Source organism: Fusarium flagelliforme (genome assembly GCF_020744385.1).
Source record: "Fusarium flagelliforme strain FIESC 12 MPI-CAGE-AA-0113 chromosome Unknown B0J16scaffold_6, whole genome shotgun sequence".
NCBI classification, from domain to species: Eukaryota; Fungi; Ascomycota; class Sordariomycetes; order Hypocreales; family Nectriaceae; genus Fusarium; species Fusarium flagelliforme.
Window position 1 is genome coordinate 1,737,735 of NW_025763508.1, and position 15,138 is coordinate 1,752,872.

Below are 15,138 nucleotides of genomic sequence, written 5' to 3' on the forward strand. Positions count from 1 at the left end.
TCCACATGGTCGACTAAATGACGGAATCCATATCCCGGCATCCGTCCGCTCAAAGTGGCAGTGGTTAATTAATTAGCTAATATTCATGCACATGCAATGCAATGCAATGCAATGTGCTTCTGCACAGAATCGACTCTACTGTACCAAAGCGAGACACACCCTCCCCCCAGTAATTTCAAGACCACTCCGCTGGGCTTTCTACGCACTACGATAATCCCTGTTTATCTTATGCGGTTAGTAGGTATTTCCTTTTTTCGTCTTCTCTTTCTGTATCCGTATCGCTGCCTTAGTTGGCGTCATTGAACACTATCACAACTCAGTATGTCCTGACTGTTTAGCTGCAGAACAAGGTATTTTGCATTCCTGGGACAACCGCAGAAGAAGAAAAGATGAAATATGATTAACCATGGCCTTGGATCATGCGGCCATACCGTAACAGTTAGGTCTGCTCTATATTTTGTTGAGTTAATCCTGTTTTTCTAGCAGCTTTGTAGTCCGGAAGATAAAGAACCCGGCGTAGATCAGTTCAACATACTACACATCATATACCCAGAAACTGGGAGAATGCGAACAATTTCGGACTTGTCAACTTGAGTCTTGAGCCGACCATCGGATCTACATCATGTCATATCATGATTATTGAACTTCTATCCGGGTCCTCAGCTCTCTGATGTTTCTACACCCGGTAACCTATAGAGACGAATTATAATCTAATTCTGCCACAACTGCATAGAATATTCCCTCATACTCAGTAACATAGCGAAAGGTAAATCTCCCATACAGTTTTCACTGAAAAAGGCATGTCTGCTCAATAACCTGACAGTCCGCTCAAACTCTGTTTAACCAAGTGCCGGGCACACAGACTTGACGAAAGCCGATTGTGCGGGCGCACCAAGATAAAAAGAGAAACAAGGGGAAAACGCCAAAGAAAGGGTAGAGAAACGCCCCCTCCCCGCGCCGCCCAGAAAAGTGAAGCCATTCCCGGAACTCAATAGCCCTCACTAACTGGGCCACCTGGTTAGCCTCCGCGCCGGCGTTGTTTTCACTCAACTAAGTTCACTAGGCAGGGGTCTCTCTCTTTTTCCTTATTTCCGGCCGGCCAACAATCCTTATTCTCACAAGGTTCTTGACAGGCCGGTCCTAAGGCTAAGGATACCAAAATAAAGTGCTAGTTTAAGCTAGCACAAGGTGACTCAATTATTTCGTCTCTTATGCTCTCGGCGGCCATCTCTTCCGGCACCCTAATGACAGGTGACCTATAGCTCAGATTACAATCCATGCTTTGAGGCATCACGAGGACAAGTTGACAGAGATGAGATGTGAGTACCTGGTCTGAGAGTGACATTCAGAGCATGTTACACGTCAACTTCTCCTATCTGATCAGGAGGTCGGGCTGAATGACAATATCGGTATGTCTGAATTCCCCCGGCCAGAAATCGCAATGGACAAATATCCCATTATTCAGAAGAGGCAAAGCTTTAGTTCAAAATGTGCAAAAGAGGCGTTGCCAAGTACGAGTGACTTATGTTGTGTCAGGTTCTAGTAAAACCCTTAAGTCCTCTCTGATCTGGTGTTACATACGAGTCTCGTCTCAGCTCATTCCATAAGAACGAATACTCATTGGACGTTCACGATACCTGCTGGGCGCCCAGTCTCACCCACATAGCAGAGTACATAGAGTTGTGAAAAGGGTAAATAAGAGTCTGTGTAAAACGCTGGGAAACCTTATCCGATGCTGCAAACCACCAAAAGAGCACAAAAAAAAAAGGGTCCAAGGGTTTTGTGTCAGCCTCTATCTCAGCCATGGCATTCAGGGCAGCCAACGATATGCTTATGCGACGGTTGACGTGAATCATAACATGAGCTATTATGCACTATACTAGACTATGCAAGTGACCCTTAAACGGCCCAACTAAACTCAACCCAACACAGCAGAGCACTGGAAGATCCCCATATTGTGGACATAACTTACGTGTTAGAGTCAAAGCTGAGTTGTTCAGCCTCATACAGGATCGGCAGGCAAAACGCCATTTTATGGGGAAAATATCATATCATATCATACATGTTGAGTCCTTGTCCCTCGACAATCGATTCTATTATCTTTCCCCATTTTCTATCTCCTGTACCTCCTTACGTATTTCATCACAAACTAGTGTTCTTGTTCCTCCAACAGAGGAAGGTTCCAAAGCCGCTACGATGAAACGGGTTGCATACCTCTCCCTGTGGCCCTACTTCCTTAGGTCTTATGCTCCTAATTCACTTTATGTAACCGCACTATTTATGCAGGATCATATTTCCGTGCATCCCCATACCCCTGGATAAACAACCTAAATGTTTAGTAAACTCGTTGGCTTTCCTCAACGGGCAGTATGGAGCTGGCCTGAAGTTTCCTCTCCACCACGGGCCGCGAAGCCGGCGCATCTTTAGTCCCAAGAGGAAGTCCTCTTCCCGATTTGGATTATTATCAGAGGTACTTTCGTGTAATTATCTCGCTCTGTAGTGGTTTAGTCAGTAACTGAAGCTCCGCTGGGTATCGTATTCAATAGATTTGTGGTGACATAGGTCCAGATCAGCATTCCTCAAGCAGGAGGCAAAGACCGTTGACATTCCCCTCCATCTCATTTCCCTCGCGATTTGCAAATCAGAAACCGTTTGACATGTGTCTTTTCTGTGCTCCCGCAGTCCAGATCAATCTTAATGTTGAGACACTCACGGCCAATGGCACTTTGTCTCCGGACCTGTTGCCGCCAATCGTATCTTTCCATAAGATCAGCCACATCCGTTTGAGCCTCTTCTCCGCTCCGTCCTGTCAGATATCACATCCGAAAGCCATCGGGGCGCCGAAAGACGGGGTACGTACTCAGCCCCAGTTGGGGCTGGAAGGAATTACTAGGATTTTGTCCCAGCAGAGTGGGAGAGGGGGATGGGATGTTACGCTGAATCTCAATCTCCTTCGCAGAAGCAACTGCAGCGTCAGCGCTGGTCCCGGTCCTGATGCTGGTGCGGGCCGGGACTGGGATCTTTGCTCTCTCGATCAAGAGATGACTCGCGGATCGGTAAGCTGGCGTACCCCGAGATCTGAGACATTTACTATGGGGCATCGGGGCCAGCCAAGTTAACCCGAATGAGCTTTTGCTGCCACTCTTGGAGCTGCAGTAAACCAGGCTAAATTTTCAACTTACAAGCCTAATGCATAGTAAATCCTCGACGTTTCTTTCTTCAGAAGCTGGCCCGTCATTTGTGATATCTTCAAAAGCCCGGTTACTCTTGGAACAGGAGGAGTGACGTCTGTTAGTAACCTCAAGCACTCCGTTCTTCAACCACTCACAGAGCATCTGTATGCCTCCCTAATCAAATGACACCATGTAACCTAATCTCAAGGCGCTGTCTTGTTTCTCCACGATATGCCTGGAAGTATCATCCAAAAGCCCACATAGATAGTCAAACACCATGTACAAGGGAAGATGAAAGTATTGTTTGTAATTTATTTCATTGCTTGATCTGAGCTATGACATCTCTAGCCATAGCCTGATCCTCAAAAATGTAAAAAATAATAGAATCGAAGATAACCAATGAATACAGGAGATAGCCTCAACACCAAAACAAATTCCAATAAGCCTCCAAGTAAACGCCCTAACACCATGAGTAGTGCCGTGGTTGTGTGGTAACAACTCAATCATGCAGAAATGTCGTCCCAAAAGTCTTGTCCCGCCCTTGTTCTCAATAATCATACAGACCATTACACCATCACGCCTTCATTAAATCTCTTTTTCCTGTGTATTTTTCCTAAAAGGATCTCGTGCCTGAGTCCTTGATGCGGCGGCGTCGAGATGACGACTGGGCGCAGCTGCTGGCTGCGGTTCCTTTCTTTTTTCCCCAGCTCCGCTTTTGTGTATCGTAGATGCGAATGTGTGTGGACAGATATGTAAGTGGCTGCTATGTGTATGTCCCAAATGAACAAGAGAAAGCGGGTCGAGCGCCGAATGTTTCATATGTGTGGCGCCCTCAACTCTTCTCTTTTCTCTCCAGTGGCAACTGGAGGTGTCCTCTAAGCAAGGTACCCGGCCGAGATGGGCCGCAATACAAGCTCAGTAGTCCGAGCCCTGCTTTTCGGCAGTCTTGGACTTGGAAGGTGCCCGTCGCTTCCTGCTTCGCTCCTCTTGCTCAATGATTGGGACCGCAGCAGGGATGAACTCAACGCCACGGTTGCGGCTGTTGGGTCGTGCGTGCAACTTGCGGTGGTTGTTGAGGTTGTCTTGACGGTTGAACTGGTCCTTTCCACAAAACTCACAGGAGAAACGGTTGGGTCCTTCTCCATGATAACTGCTACAAGTTAGTTACTGTAATAAGATATTGGCGGTTTCAGTAAAACTTACGTTTGCTTATGACGCTTGAGGTGCTCATTTCGTCGGAAGGCCTTGTGGCAGCCAGGGTAGTCGCACTTGCACATAGCTCTTCGGACGACGTCAACTTGTGAAGGATCAGGCTTGACAGATCGCTTTCTTGATGATCGCATATGGGCTCGCTGCAGCTCATTTGTCTTTTGCTGAATGTCGTGGACCATCTTTCTCTGAGCTCGCATACGATTGGGCGAGTTGATCTCATGCAGGGGGTATCCGAGAGGAGACTGGGAGTGTCGGTCAAAGTCAAAAGACTCAGAGTCACTGAAAAGCTGTCGGCTGGGGAAGGAGAAGATTGGGCTGTCGTTGGCACATGACCAAGACGAGCCGGTTTCAGCAGCCTCGGATCCAGAGAGACTTTGGGTTGGTGTCATCATGAAAGAGCTAGCTCCGATAGAGGCCTCGGGTGAGTAGCCATACACGCCAAAAGAGTTTGACGGTGTCAATGATCCCATCGATCCATGGTGAGCCATGTTCATATCCATCATCTGGTCATATTCAAAACCAAGTTGCTCCCGCTTCATGGGAGTGTTCGGGAGAGTCTCAGAGAATGACATGTGCTCAGGTTCAGACTTGATAGGACCAAACATGTACTTTCCCATTGCTGAAGAGGGAGGTGTCAGCTCAGCTCGATGAGAGGCTGAGCTGTAAGGACCGTCAAATTCCATGTTGCCGAATTCATGGGGAGTTGAGCGTCGTGATGTAGGAGTGAAAGGATCGTAAGCTGATGAGGCGGAAGAGAAGCTTGTTGTGGTCGAGGGGCATGACATGGGCTGGCTGCACAGGCTAAAGCTGTCGTCCATGTCGAACCGAAACTCCGACTCGTACTGCATCTTGGTAACAAGAGTTTGTGGTGAAAAGATTCAAAGAGGGGGATATTGTTTGAGGATGTATGTGAATATGTCTTGAGCTGAAGAAGGGTGAAAGTGTTCAACGTTCGTTTCAAGGGTTGAAGAGAACAATTAAGGATTCGAGTGAGTTCAATTGTCTGTAGAATCTGAACGGGAATGTTTTTTTTCGAATTCGAGGACGGACGCCCTTGAAGATATAGACATGAGGTGGAAGGTGGAATGGGGTACACTGCTTCGACTTCCGGGCCTGAGACATACAAGACTGCAAGCTCAACCATCCGTAGATCCCTGATCACAGCCGGTGCAGCTAGTAGGGAGCCCGCGAGACAGTACTATGATCCAGTACTCCCAGGGCAAGAATGCTAGCCAGGGTTGACAGTCTTGGTTCAACTCAAATCGAGATCTCTGTTTGAACAGGTAGGGCGGGAGAGGCGTGATCCACCGTAGGCGAGTGGGTTTATTGCTCGCATAGAGAAGCAATGTTTTGGATGAGGTTGTGTCAGTTGTGATAAACCGTCCCTGAGTTTGTTTCGCCGGGACCCTCAACGCCCTCAGCTGGACCAGACTAGCTATCAACTAGTTATACAACAAGAGGAGAACTGGGAAGGGCACCTATGACAGGCTTGGCACTTGGTCCGAGCAAGCTTCTCTAGGGACTTGACCAAAGCTAAAGCCAACCCTCGGCGTAGCATGGACTCGGAAAATAGGAACAAAGTACTTTGCAAGAACAAAGGCGTAGAGTGATGATAGTCGACTTGACTAAGCGTTCAGGTATGGATCAGGGTGGGTGTGTCCCGACCACGTCCCTGACTTTGGGTGGTTCCTCGCTTGGCTTGGAACCACACCTCGATAATTACCTACCCCTGCTGCCCTGAAGGCCTGAACCATGCTGCGGATCTTGCCAATAACAGAAGTAGCGTTTGATGCGCAGACCCCAGCACTGAAGGATAAAAAAGACTCGCAGTAAAAGAGGTGACAGGATCGGTCCCTGCATGAGTGAACGAACATAACCCCAGGGGTGAACGGTTAGGACTGACGCCAGCCCTCCATTTCGTACATCCGCGCATCAGTCACTAAACCTGTTAGGATGTTAAACACGCCCGTCCCATACTTTGGAAACTAAATAGCCGAGTGTAAAGAACTGTGTGGGTGCCCCAGATTTGCTGTAAGTCTTCTCATTCACTAGCTTACTTGCCTCCAACTGCAATGGATAGCTCTTTGAGGAATGATCAAGGCCTGGAATGGGATGAGTGAAGTCCCCGCTCAGAAAGACCTCGAGGTGAGACAGGTCTATTCCTGCCGAGGGACTGTAAAGTTACATGTTCCTGAGTGTGCCTGGATGTGTAACTTTATGGGAGAAACATGACCCATCCGATGGTTTTTTGCTGCTCCATATTCGACTCCCTTGGACCAGAGGCAAGAGACTGCGATAGTGCGGTATCTCCCAACAGGTGAAGATGTGGGGTTTTGGAAGGTCGACCAGGCCAGAAGAGTAATTTGGCTCTATCCAAGAAAAGCAATATATGGTGCAGGTCTCACCCAAAACGAAAGGGACCTGCGGCTGTTCCTGGCGGCGCATTATCAATGAAGAGATAATGATCTGGTAGGTTCCTATCCGAACACATAAGAACAGTCTCCTGTTTCTCCGCAGATCGGCATGGACCCTGATCCGAAAAAAAACGTCTCAGAGCGTTGGGAGCAAACTGCAGGTGAAAGTCTTTGAAGAGACCATATCCTGATGTCATTGGATGACGAGCTGGCTACCAGCCCTTTGTCAGCGACGCAACCTTTTCGCTCGGAAACACACTGGGGCGACCAGGTTCCCATGCGCCTCGGACAAGGATGCTGTCGGCATTTGTATGTCAGGAAGCCGAAGATTGAGTAGAGAGCAAGGAGGAGAGTACAGTATGACACTAAACAGTGGCTAAACTCATGGATGTGATAGAAGCGAGGTTTCTCGGATGGTGTTGCGGGACGAGATCAATGCAAAGTGGGTAGAGAGAATAAAGATTAGGTTCACTGACAGTTGAAAGCGCCGGTCGACCCGGTTTAGACCCCTGCTTCGTCTATCGTAGTAGGTTGCCTTGTCATATTGAAGGCCTATTGTAGCTGCGCACGGTGTCCATTATGACAGCACAGTACAAAGCATCGGAACGCTTGACACTGGCCCGAGTCCGCATTGTGCTGTACTGTAAGTGGTAGCATCAGAGGATGAGGACTCTGGGACCGACCGAAAGACAGATAACGCTGTAATGGAGCCGCATTGTGTTGGAGATTCGCACTCGGTGCTCTTTGTTGAAGGAGTTGTGGTCAGGCCAATAGCGTCAATTGCCCTCGAATTCATCATTTATTTTGTGCTCATGTTTGCCAATATCTCCAACTCTGTTCAGCATCCATATTGAAAATCCGAAGGAGGGGCTGAGGGGCTATCGTCTCGGATCTTGGCTCATTAAGCGATGTGCTCCCTGGGAACGCGAACGCGGTCGCGTACTGTGATAAGGGTGACTGAAGTCATAACAAAGGGACAGACAGCTGGGCATACTACGTTAGTGAATTGCGTGAGTGCCTGGTACAGACACTAACATGGAAGAGGCTCGGGACGGTAGTGCGGCGGCTAGATAAGAGTTCTGATAATGTCGTACGTCTGCGAATGGCAGAACCGCATTATCTGATTTAGTTGTCAGTCTCGAATGACCCTGTACTGTCTTTCGTGCCTAGTGCCGGGCGATCTTCCGGGGAGCGACCCAGCGATCCTCAAGAAATCTAGGAACGAAGACAGGGGACAGGGGTCCAAGGCCAGGGAGAGGCGTTCGTCGATCTAAAGCTCCACGGAGTGCAGTGTAGAATGCGCTATCAGACGGTATGGTTTTTTACACCCCCGTCTTGGCTGGTGATGGCTGGTAAGACAGCTGAAATGGGCGGGCAGGGTTTTCTTGGTGATGTATCATTTTTTTTTTCTTCTTTCTTTTCGGACACAGCAATGTGCCAGTACTGTAGCTGAAGCTGCTGGGATTGTCAAGAGCAGGACTCGACTAACGTCAGATGGGCCTTGACGCGATACTGTACGTGATGCCTCGGACTGGAGTTGGATGCCTGAGGACAACTTGCCTCCACTGTCGTGCCTGCCCTCACTTTCAGCTACGGGCAGTCACAGGTTAACTTTAGGCCTCCGTTCAATACTGAGTTCCATTTGAGACAATGTGTGTTCACCATCATTATCCATCCACGCAGCTCAGATCATAACGTCTTTTGGGGACAATTAGCACCTGCAGCCCCCGTCCAAATGTGGCAATATCTCATTTAATTCATAGTGTAGAGCCATATCAGCGCAATTCAACTGCATACTCAAGATCTACAATTCCTCATAATGGCATAAGCCGTGAACGCCTCATCCAGCCCAGGGCTGAAATGGGTTCCTCTCTGCTGGGCCCGAATTGCTTCTCGTCATATCCACTTCCCGTGCCTAGCTTCCATCTCAACTCAGAGCTGTACAGTAAATTGATCACATACTATAACAGTAAATGCAGTGAGGACAGTACTCATACCAGGCCATACCCTGCTCCCGCTTACTGACTCAAGGTTCCAGGTCCATGCCTTACAACAGCTTTATCCCGACCCAAATCGGGTGAATGCTTTCTTCTGGCAGGACTGACTGTGCTGCGGCCTGCTTCTACAGCGCCGTTGATGCCGCTCACTTCCGTGCAGTTATTACACGCATACGAGTTGCCCGATAGATAGAATAAGTGTACATGCCAAGGGCTTAGTATATGTGATATGCTGATCACACTTCAGCTGCGTAGGCTACTCTCTCCTGTCATTGTGGCCCCCGGAGTAGATCTCCTGCCGTAGACCGCCGGATATCTCTCTCATATCCTGTGTTCTCACTATGCCATCATAGACTTACAACCTCTCTATCTACAGTGCAGCGCAGTCTCACCAGAGCTGCGGCCTCTCATTAACGGAGTTACGCGTCCAATCAGAGGCCGGGTCTCACATCAAGCGCCATCAGTCCACAGCACCTATCTAATTCCTGTGTCGGATTTAGAGACCCGGAATATGACCCGTCATATTCTGACAGGCCTACGAATATACTGTACTGTACTCACAGCACCACTGCTCACTATGCAATGAATACTCAATCCAACTCCACAGTGCCAAGGATTGTCTAATCAGACAAAAGTGACCTCCCCACAAGCGTTTTTGCTTTTTTATCAACCTCCAATCGCTGCGGCGCACTAATACCGTGGATTGACAGCAGAACTGTCTGCTTGTTGATGCTAAACTGGGATGGAGAACTTCCAGGCCCAATTGGTACAGAACAGCCCCTAGCCCGTCCCCCAACCCAACGCTGTCAAACTGACTTTGGGCTAATTATTATCATGGCTCAAACGTATCCCTTTACCCCATTTCGAGCAACCGGCGTCTCGTCTATTGCCAATTCGGTCTTTTCTCCCTCTATACGAAAGTCGTACTATGCACTGTTTCTCCTTCTCCCTTGGTTTTGCTCAGTCCATCTGGTTAGGTGTTGTACCGTTGCAACAGCTCACCACTCACACTACTGTACCTCAAGCCAGAAGCAGGTTAATGCTGACGACTTAGTACAATTGATAGAACTCACTAGCTGCGGTTCCCGCTGTGGCTTCTTTTCGCCCAGCAGTAGATAGAGATGCCAGACAGACAAGATTGCGGCAAATCAATTGAAGTGGTGTCTGCAAGGCAATCCCAGCGACTGTCTTGCCGGAACTGAAGTACAGTATGCATAGGTATCAGATCATAGATGCTGTGCTATCTCTGTTGCCGGCGGCAGATTGAAGGATTTGGCAGCGGAACCCTTAGTTGTTTCTCTCCATAACGAAGGCCCTGGGCTATGGGGCTCAGCCGGGGTCTACGGCTTCTGGCCCAGCTCCCAAGGCTGAGATCCAGTATTCTTAGCTCCCGCCGAGAGTACCTTGATTAATGAGTATTTTTGGTCTGCCTTGCCATTCACACTGAAAACTAGGGATGTCGTAAGAGTCCCCTTCAGTTACTGTATTAGTTCGTTCCATGATAACTCGGGTTCCATTCTTGCGGCCCACCTACCTCGGGCACAAGTCCGTTCTATGTCATACCAAGTCAGCTCCAGGCCCGCCGATGCAAACTCTTGACTCTACTGTCATTAAGGCAACTTGCGATCGCCGATGTGCTCTTCTTTTGGAGATGAAAATGACATTTGGCAGTTTTAGGGTCCCCCAAAGATCGGGGTTACACTGCAGCCGCTGTTGCATCCGTTGTGAATCTCCCGTCAGAGAGGATATGATCACCAACTGGGAATAGTCAGGGGTCCCTGTCATGGAATTACTTGCACTTTCTGGAGGCTTGATTATGTGCGTGTTGATCAAGCAGCCTTCCGAAACCTGGGGTCACGTCATTCTCGTGCAGTAATGTTTCTATCTGCTGCATGTTCAGGGAACACAAGGACTGAGACTGTACTGTACTGTACTGTACACCACGACTTACGGAGGTTCTCGCCCGTGACACAAAACTTGACCGTTTGGGCAATATATCGCCTGTCATAAATTGTGCACTGTAGTTGAAGTCGTCCGATATCCCACAGGGGTCCAAAGAGCCGCGCATCCTAGGGATACTAGCCACTCTGAGGCTGTTCTCTTGAATCGACGATCGGCGATGACGATCGCCTCTTTATATATATGTTAGGGTTTTTGCAAGGGCGCGAAAGAACACTATCACGTTTCCTCATTCGGAATATAGCCGGACGGTGTGCAAATTACTCTATCCAAGAACTTTTGTTTTGTATGTATCAAAGTTGTAGTGACATTTGCAGTTCAATAGCATCGGAATGATGGCTTAAAACGACCGTTTCGACCGTTGGTAGTGGCATTGCTTGACATGCGTCGGGCCGGCAGCTAATGGCTGGTATAAACTGTAAAAGAAAGCCCTGACGATCTGCCCGCTACATAAGGTTACCAATTAACCGTGAACTAACAGCCTAGGTGAGGGGGCGGGTAAAGTATTTCCCTTTTAGTAACCCTGGAGATGAATATCTAGTACTCCAGGGTATCGAAGAGTCAGAACCCATTGACACATTTCGGGCACCATCACTGAGCTCAGTAACCGAATGCTGGGATACTTGCCGCGGCATTACGGAAATGCCTCAGTTTGAATGAAGGATAAGAGAAGATCTATTTGAACTCTATTTCTTGACATGTAATTTTTACACAATCAGCATTCTAGAACGCCGTGTCTTGCATTCCGTTACAAATACGAGCTTCCTGGCAGTAGCTGTAGGGTAACCCCAATGAATTAAGTATAGATGTTATGATGAACTGTACCCCGATGTGAGTAAAAACGTACCAGTAAAAAAGATTAAACCCCTGAATTCGGCAGATAGGAATATGACTATCTAATTCTCATTGAAGTCACTATTTCAGTGCGTATGTGCTGCGGCAACCGGAAGCTGTGTTATCTTCAAGAGGCAGGATGCTCACATGTTCACTTGGACACACCACCACAGTTGTGATTACAGCATAGGTTGGGATCTAGAATCACTTTAGAACGGAACAAGCATATAGAAACTTGATGTCAGAGCTCGACCCAGAATAAGAGAACTTAGCCCGAGTATCAAGTCTTGGTATGAACCAACTAGCCACCCGAGAGACGGGCCGTACAACGATCATCTAGTCTTTTGTCTATGCGTAATAATGCCCATATGGGGAATCGCAATGCCGTTTCTACAATGTACCATAACTTAGTTCCTACCACCGCTTTTCCCTCTTCTTAGTTTTTGTTCGCGTGTTTCAAGGCTGAAGGCCTCTACCAGGAGTCTAGACCTTACTATCTATCGACTTAACAACCAAAGTAGTCAAAACCCGAAGCCACCATCGAGATGCTGTCAAATCTCTCAGCAAAAACCTCAAATATGGCTTCAGAGGCTGGAATAATACAAGTCAAATGCCGAAGAGTTATCACAGTGAGAATGCGGTGGTTCGGTTAACGAGTCAGCTACTGGAAAGCCGCGGTGCAGGGATGGTAAAGTCCATATGGGATTCTCTAGAACTAAGAGAACCGCTATATCATCAAAGCGCAAAGAATTGCTATTGGAACGCCCTTTATGGCCTGATCACAGTTACAATGCATTAGTTCAGTTCAGTTCAGTGACGCCCTCGTCAAGTATGTTGTTAAACATTAACGTCCAGGAGGGGGTGTTGATGAACTCAAGCATCCTAGTGTTTTAGGTAACAACATTCGAAAAGAATGAACCGTGCGGTTTGAAGTCATAGCTGAACATTGTGATCGCAAAGGTAAGGGAGGCTGGCTACTAGCTCAACAGGTATTCGTAATGGAGGTTCGGCCCGTAGCTGTTACTATCGTGGGTCTCGCTTCAGCTGTTTCTCTGAAGCGAGCTTCAACACAGACAGGGATTCGGACTCGTTGTGTCTAATACCTGATCGGTAGAACAGACCCAGAACCTGCCCCTCGTTACGATATAGAAATTCCGTCACATTTTTCTACATCGAATGTTATCAAGAGAGCTGATCTCAAGATTACTACCTATTGATCGAAGCAAAATAGGCAATGTTTTAGACCTTTCACTCTCGTGTAAGTCTTGGCAGTGGGACTTCTTACCTATCACTATTTCTGACTCATATTGATACCTTTGGCCTTGATACATTCGAGTCAGAGCTACTGAATTTGGGCGCAACGTTCCGTACATCCTCAAGGATACCATATTGTTAAGCATGTGATCACAATTATCATGTCCAAGCTGAATGCAGGGCAAGTTGTCTTGGGGCAAGATTCTTTGCTATGAACTCTATTTTACTGATTCTTCATTTTTGGTTACACCTCGTTAGTCCATCACTGCTTGTTCGGCTTCAGCGTCCATGTCCTGAAGCACCTCGTCCATCTCAGCTTGTGTGGCCTCTAGACCCTCAGAGCTCATGAGCTTATTGTTCTTGTCATCAGCTGTACAGGGATTACTGGTTAGCGTACTGATAGACATAGTGACCGGGGAAGTGGATTAACTTACTCTTCGCTTCAACGAGAAGATTCTCTTGGACTTCGCAGTCAGTTAGAACGGAGCCATCTCCAATGACGGCCCTCTTTCCAATGATGCAACGCGTCAGCTTGCAGGCTTTGCCGACAACTACACCTTCCATCAGTAGACATTGAGAAAGCTTGGCACCCTCGTTGATCTGCGAGCCAGCGCCGATCACGGTCTCCTTGATAGATGTCTTTTCCTCGACTGTCACATTTTCAGCAATGAGACTGTCCTTTTGGGTAATAGTAGTACGAGGCTTGACACCTTCGGGGTAAGCGATCTTCTTCGCGTGGACGTAAGGCGACGTAGCCTCCCCACCAGTCTCCTCAAGCGATGGGAGCTTAGCTAGTTGTAGTGAAATAGCAAGCAAGAGTTGCGCAGTATCTACACGTCGGATCAAGGGCGCAGATTCCCCGCCGGGGTGGACGTAAGCAACAATCGGTGGTACTTCAAACGAGTTCGCCTTTTTGCTAGCCGAGTTAGACTTGTCATCGACTGTAATGCTTGGTGTCTGTGTTGCGCTCTCGTCGTGAGAGACTGGGTTTCCTAAGCTGGGCTTGTTGTTTGGGCTGGAATCTCTGGGAGATGATGATGAACCTTCATCATCCTCTGGCTCCTCAACCCGACCCTGACTACACGCACTTTCCAGGTTGAGCTTCTCAGCAAGACCTGTCTGCCAGCCAGCCTTTGCCCACCACCCGATAACATCTTCGCCGATGCTCTCCAAGCGATCGTTGTCCTTGATAAAATCGAGAACCCATCGAGGAAAGATATAGATGTGGGCATCGCGGTGTGTGGTGAACATTCGCACGCGAGAATGATTGCGCAACAAACCGTGGCGGACTGGAAGCGAGTTCCTCTCTCCTGTCAGATCTCTCAAAGAGTCTGTGGGCATGGAGTAGACAAGCTTGGATAGGTTTGAGAAGAGTGATCCCCTGGGTGGTGTGACTGGAGATGAGGGCAGGGGAGTTGTTGCGATGAAGTCGGTCTCCTCCTTCTTGATGGGAGCAACAGCCTTTGTGTCATACCAGACACCAAGAGCTCCGCTGTGAACAGATCGATGGCCATTGGAGAGCCTGGCAGTTCCCAGCATGTCTGTTAGGCTAGCTGACTTGACCATCCATGACTGAAGAAGCTTGTCTCCCCCAAGCTCGCAAACCAAGTCACAAGGCAGGACTACAAAGTCACCGGTGATAATCGACCTGACCTCAGGCAGTCGCAAGATCTCGGCGGTGCCTGTGTTCTGATCAAGATCTGCCGGTGAGAGGATGTCAGGCCGTGGCAGGGGTAGGGCAGTGAGGTGAGGGTTAGTGTTAAGAGCCGTAGAGATAGTCGCAGAAGCAGTAGGTGGGCAAATAAGATTTATGTCTAGCAGTTGTCAGTTTCGAGTTCTCGGTCAGTTGGGAAGAAAGGAGGTTGCTTGTTCCTATCTAACTTTCAGAAGAGTCAAGCACCACAATCTGACTTACCTGTGATGCCAGTTCGGTAGCAAAAGTCGAGCGCATACCAGACCATAGGTCGGTTAGCGATAGGTAGAAGTGCCTTTGGACTCTCATCAGGGTTTGAGGTGAATGTCGGGAAGGACGAGCCAGGCCCGCAAAGGATGAGGGCTTGAAGCCCAGTTGAAGGCATTGAGACAGCGTGGGGCATATCGCCGAAGAATCCTCTGTTGAGTGATGACAATCAAGCTGATGGTTTTGAAAGAAATCCTGGGATCTTGTAGGTAAGGTATCGTGAGTCTAGCGAGCTTTTCGGTCTGTTTAATCGAACGCGAAAGGCTGTTGTTGGGATGTTCGCAGTCGGTATGAAGTGAAGAGTCACTCAATTCACTGCCAAGACATCAAAAATG

The 15,138-nt window shown here is 48.3% G+C and overlaps 2 protein-coding genes across 2 annotated transcripts; both read right to left on the reverse strand.

The window, feature by feature from the left end:
* Window positions 1–4,088: 4,088 nt before the first annotated feature.
* Window positions 4,089–5,233, reverse strand: B0J16DRAFT_323047 (uncharacterized protein; the record flags this gene model as incomplete). The annotated part of the gene is made up of 2 exons (XM_046125748.1): window positions 4,089–4,323; window positions 4,377–5,233. 2 exons carry the CDS (start codon window positions 5,231–5,233, stop codon window positions 4,089–4,091), a joined length of 1,092 nt encoding a protein of 363 aa, XP_045980145.1.
* A 7,790-nt stretch (window positions 5,234–13,023) lies between these two features.
* On the reverse strand, window positions 13,024–15,106 carry B0J16DRAFT_347219 (uncharacterized protein). Its single transcript, XM_046128545.1, has 3 exons — window positions 14,759–15,106; window positions 13,278–14,657; window positions 13,024–13,213 (listed from the first exon to the last, which is right to left on the reverse strand). Exons 1-3 carry the CDS (start codon window positions 14,937–14,939, stop codon window positions 13,098–13,100), a joined length of 1,677 nt encoding a protein of 558 aa, XP_045980146.1. The 5' UTR covers window positions 14,940–15,106; the 3' UTR covers window positions 13,024–13,097.
* Between the last annotated feature and the right edge of the window lie 32 nt (window positions 15,107–15,138).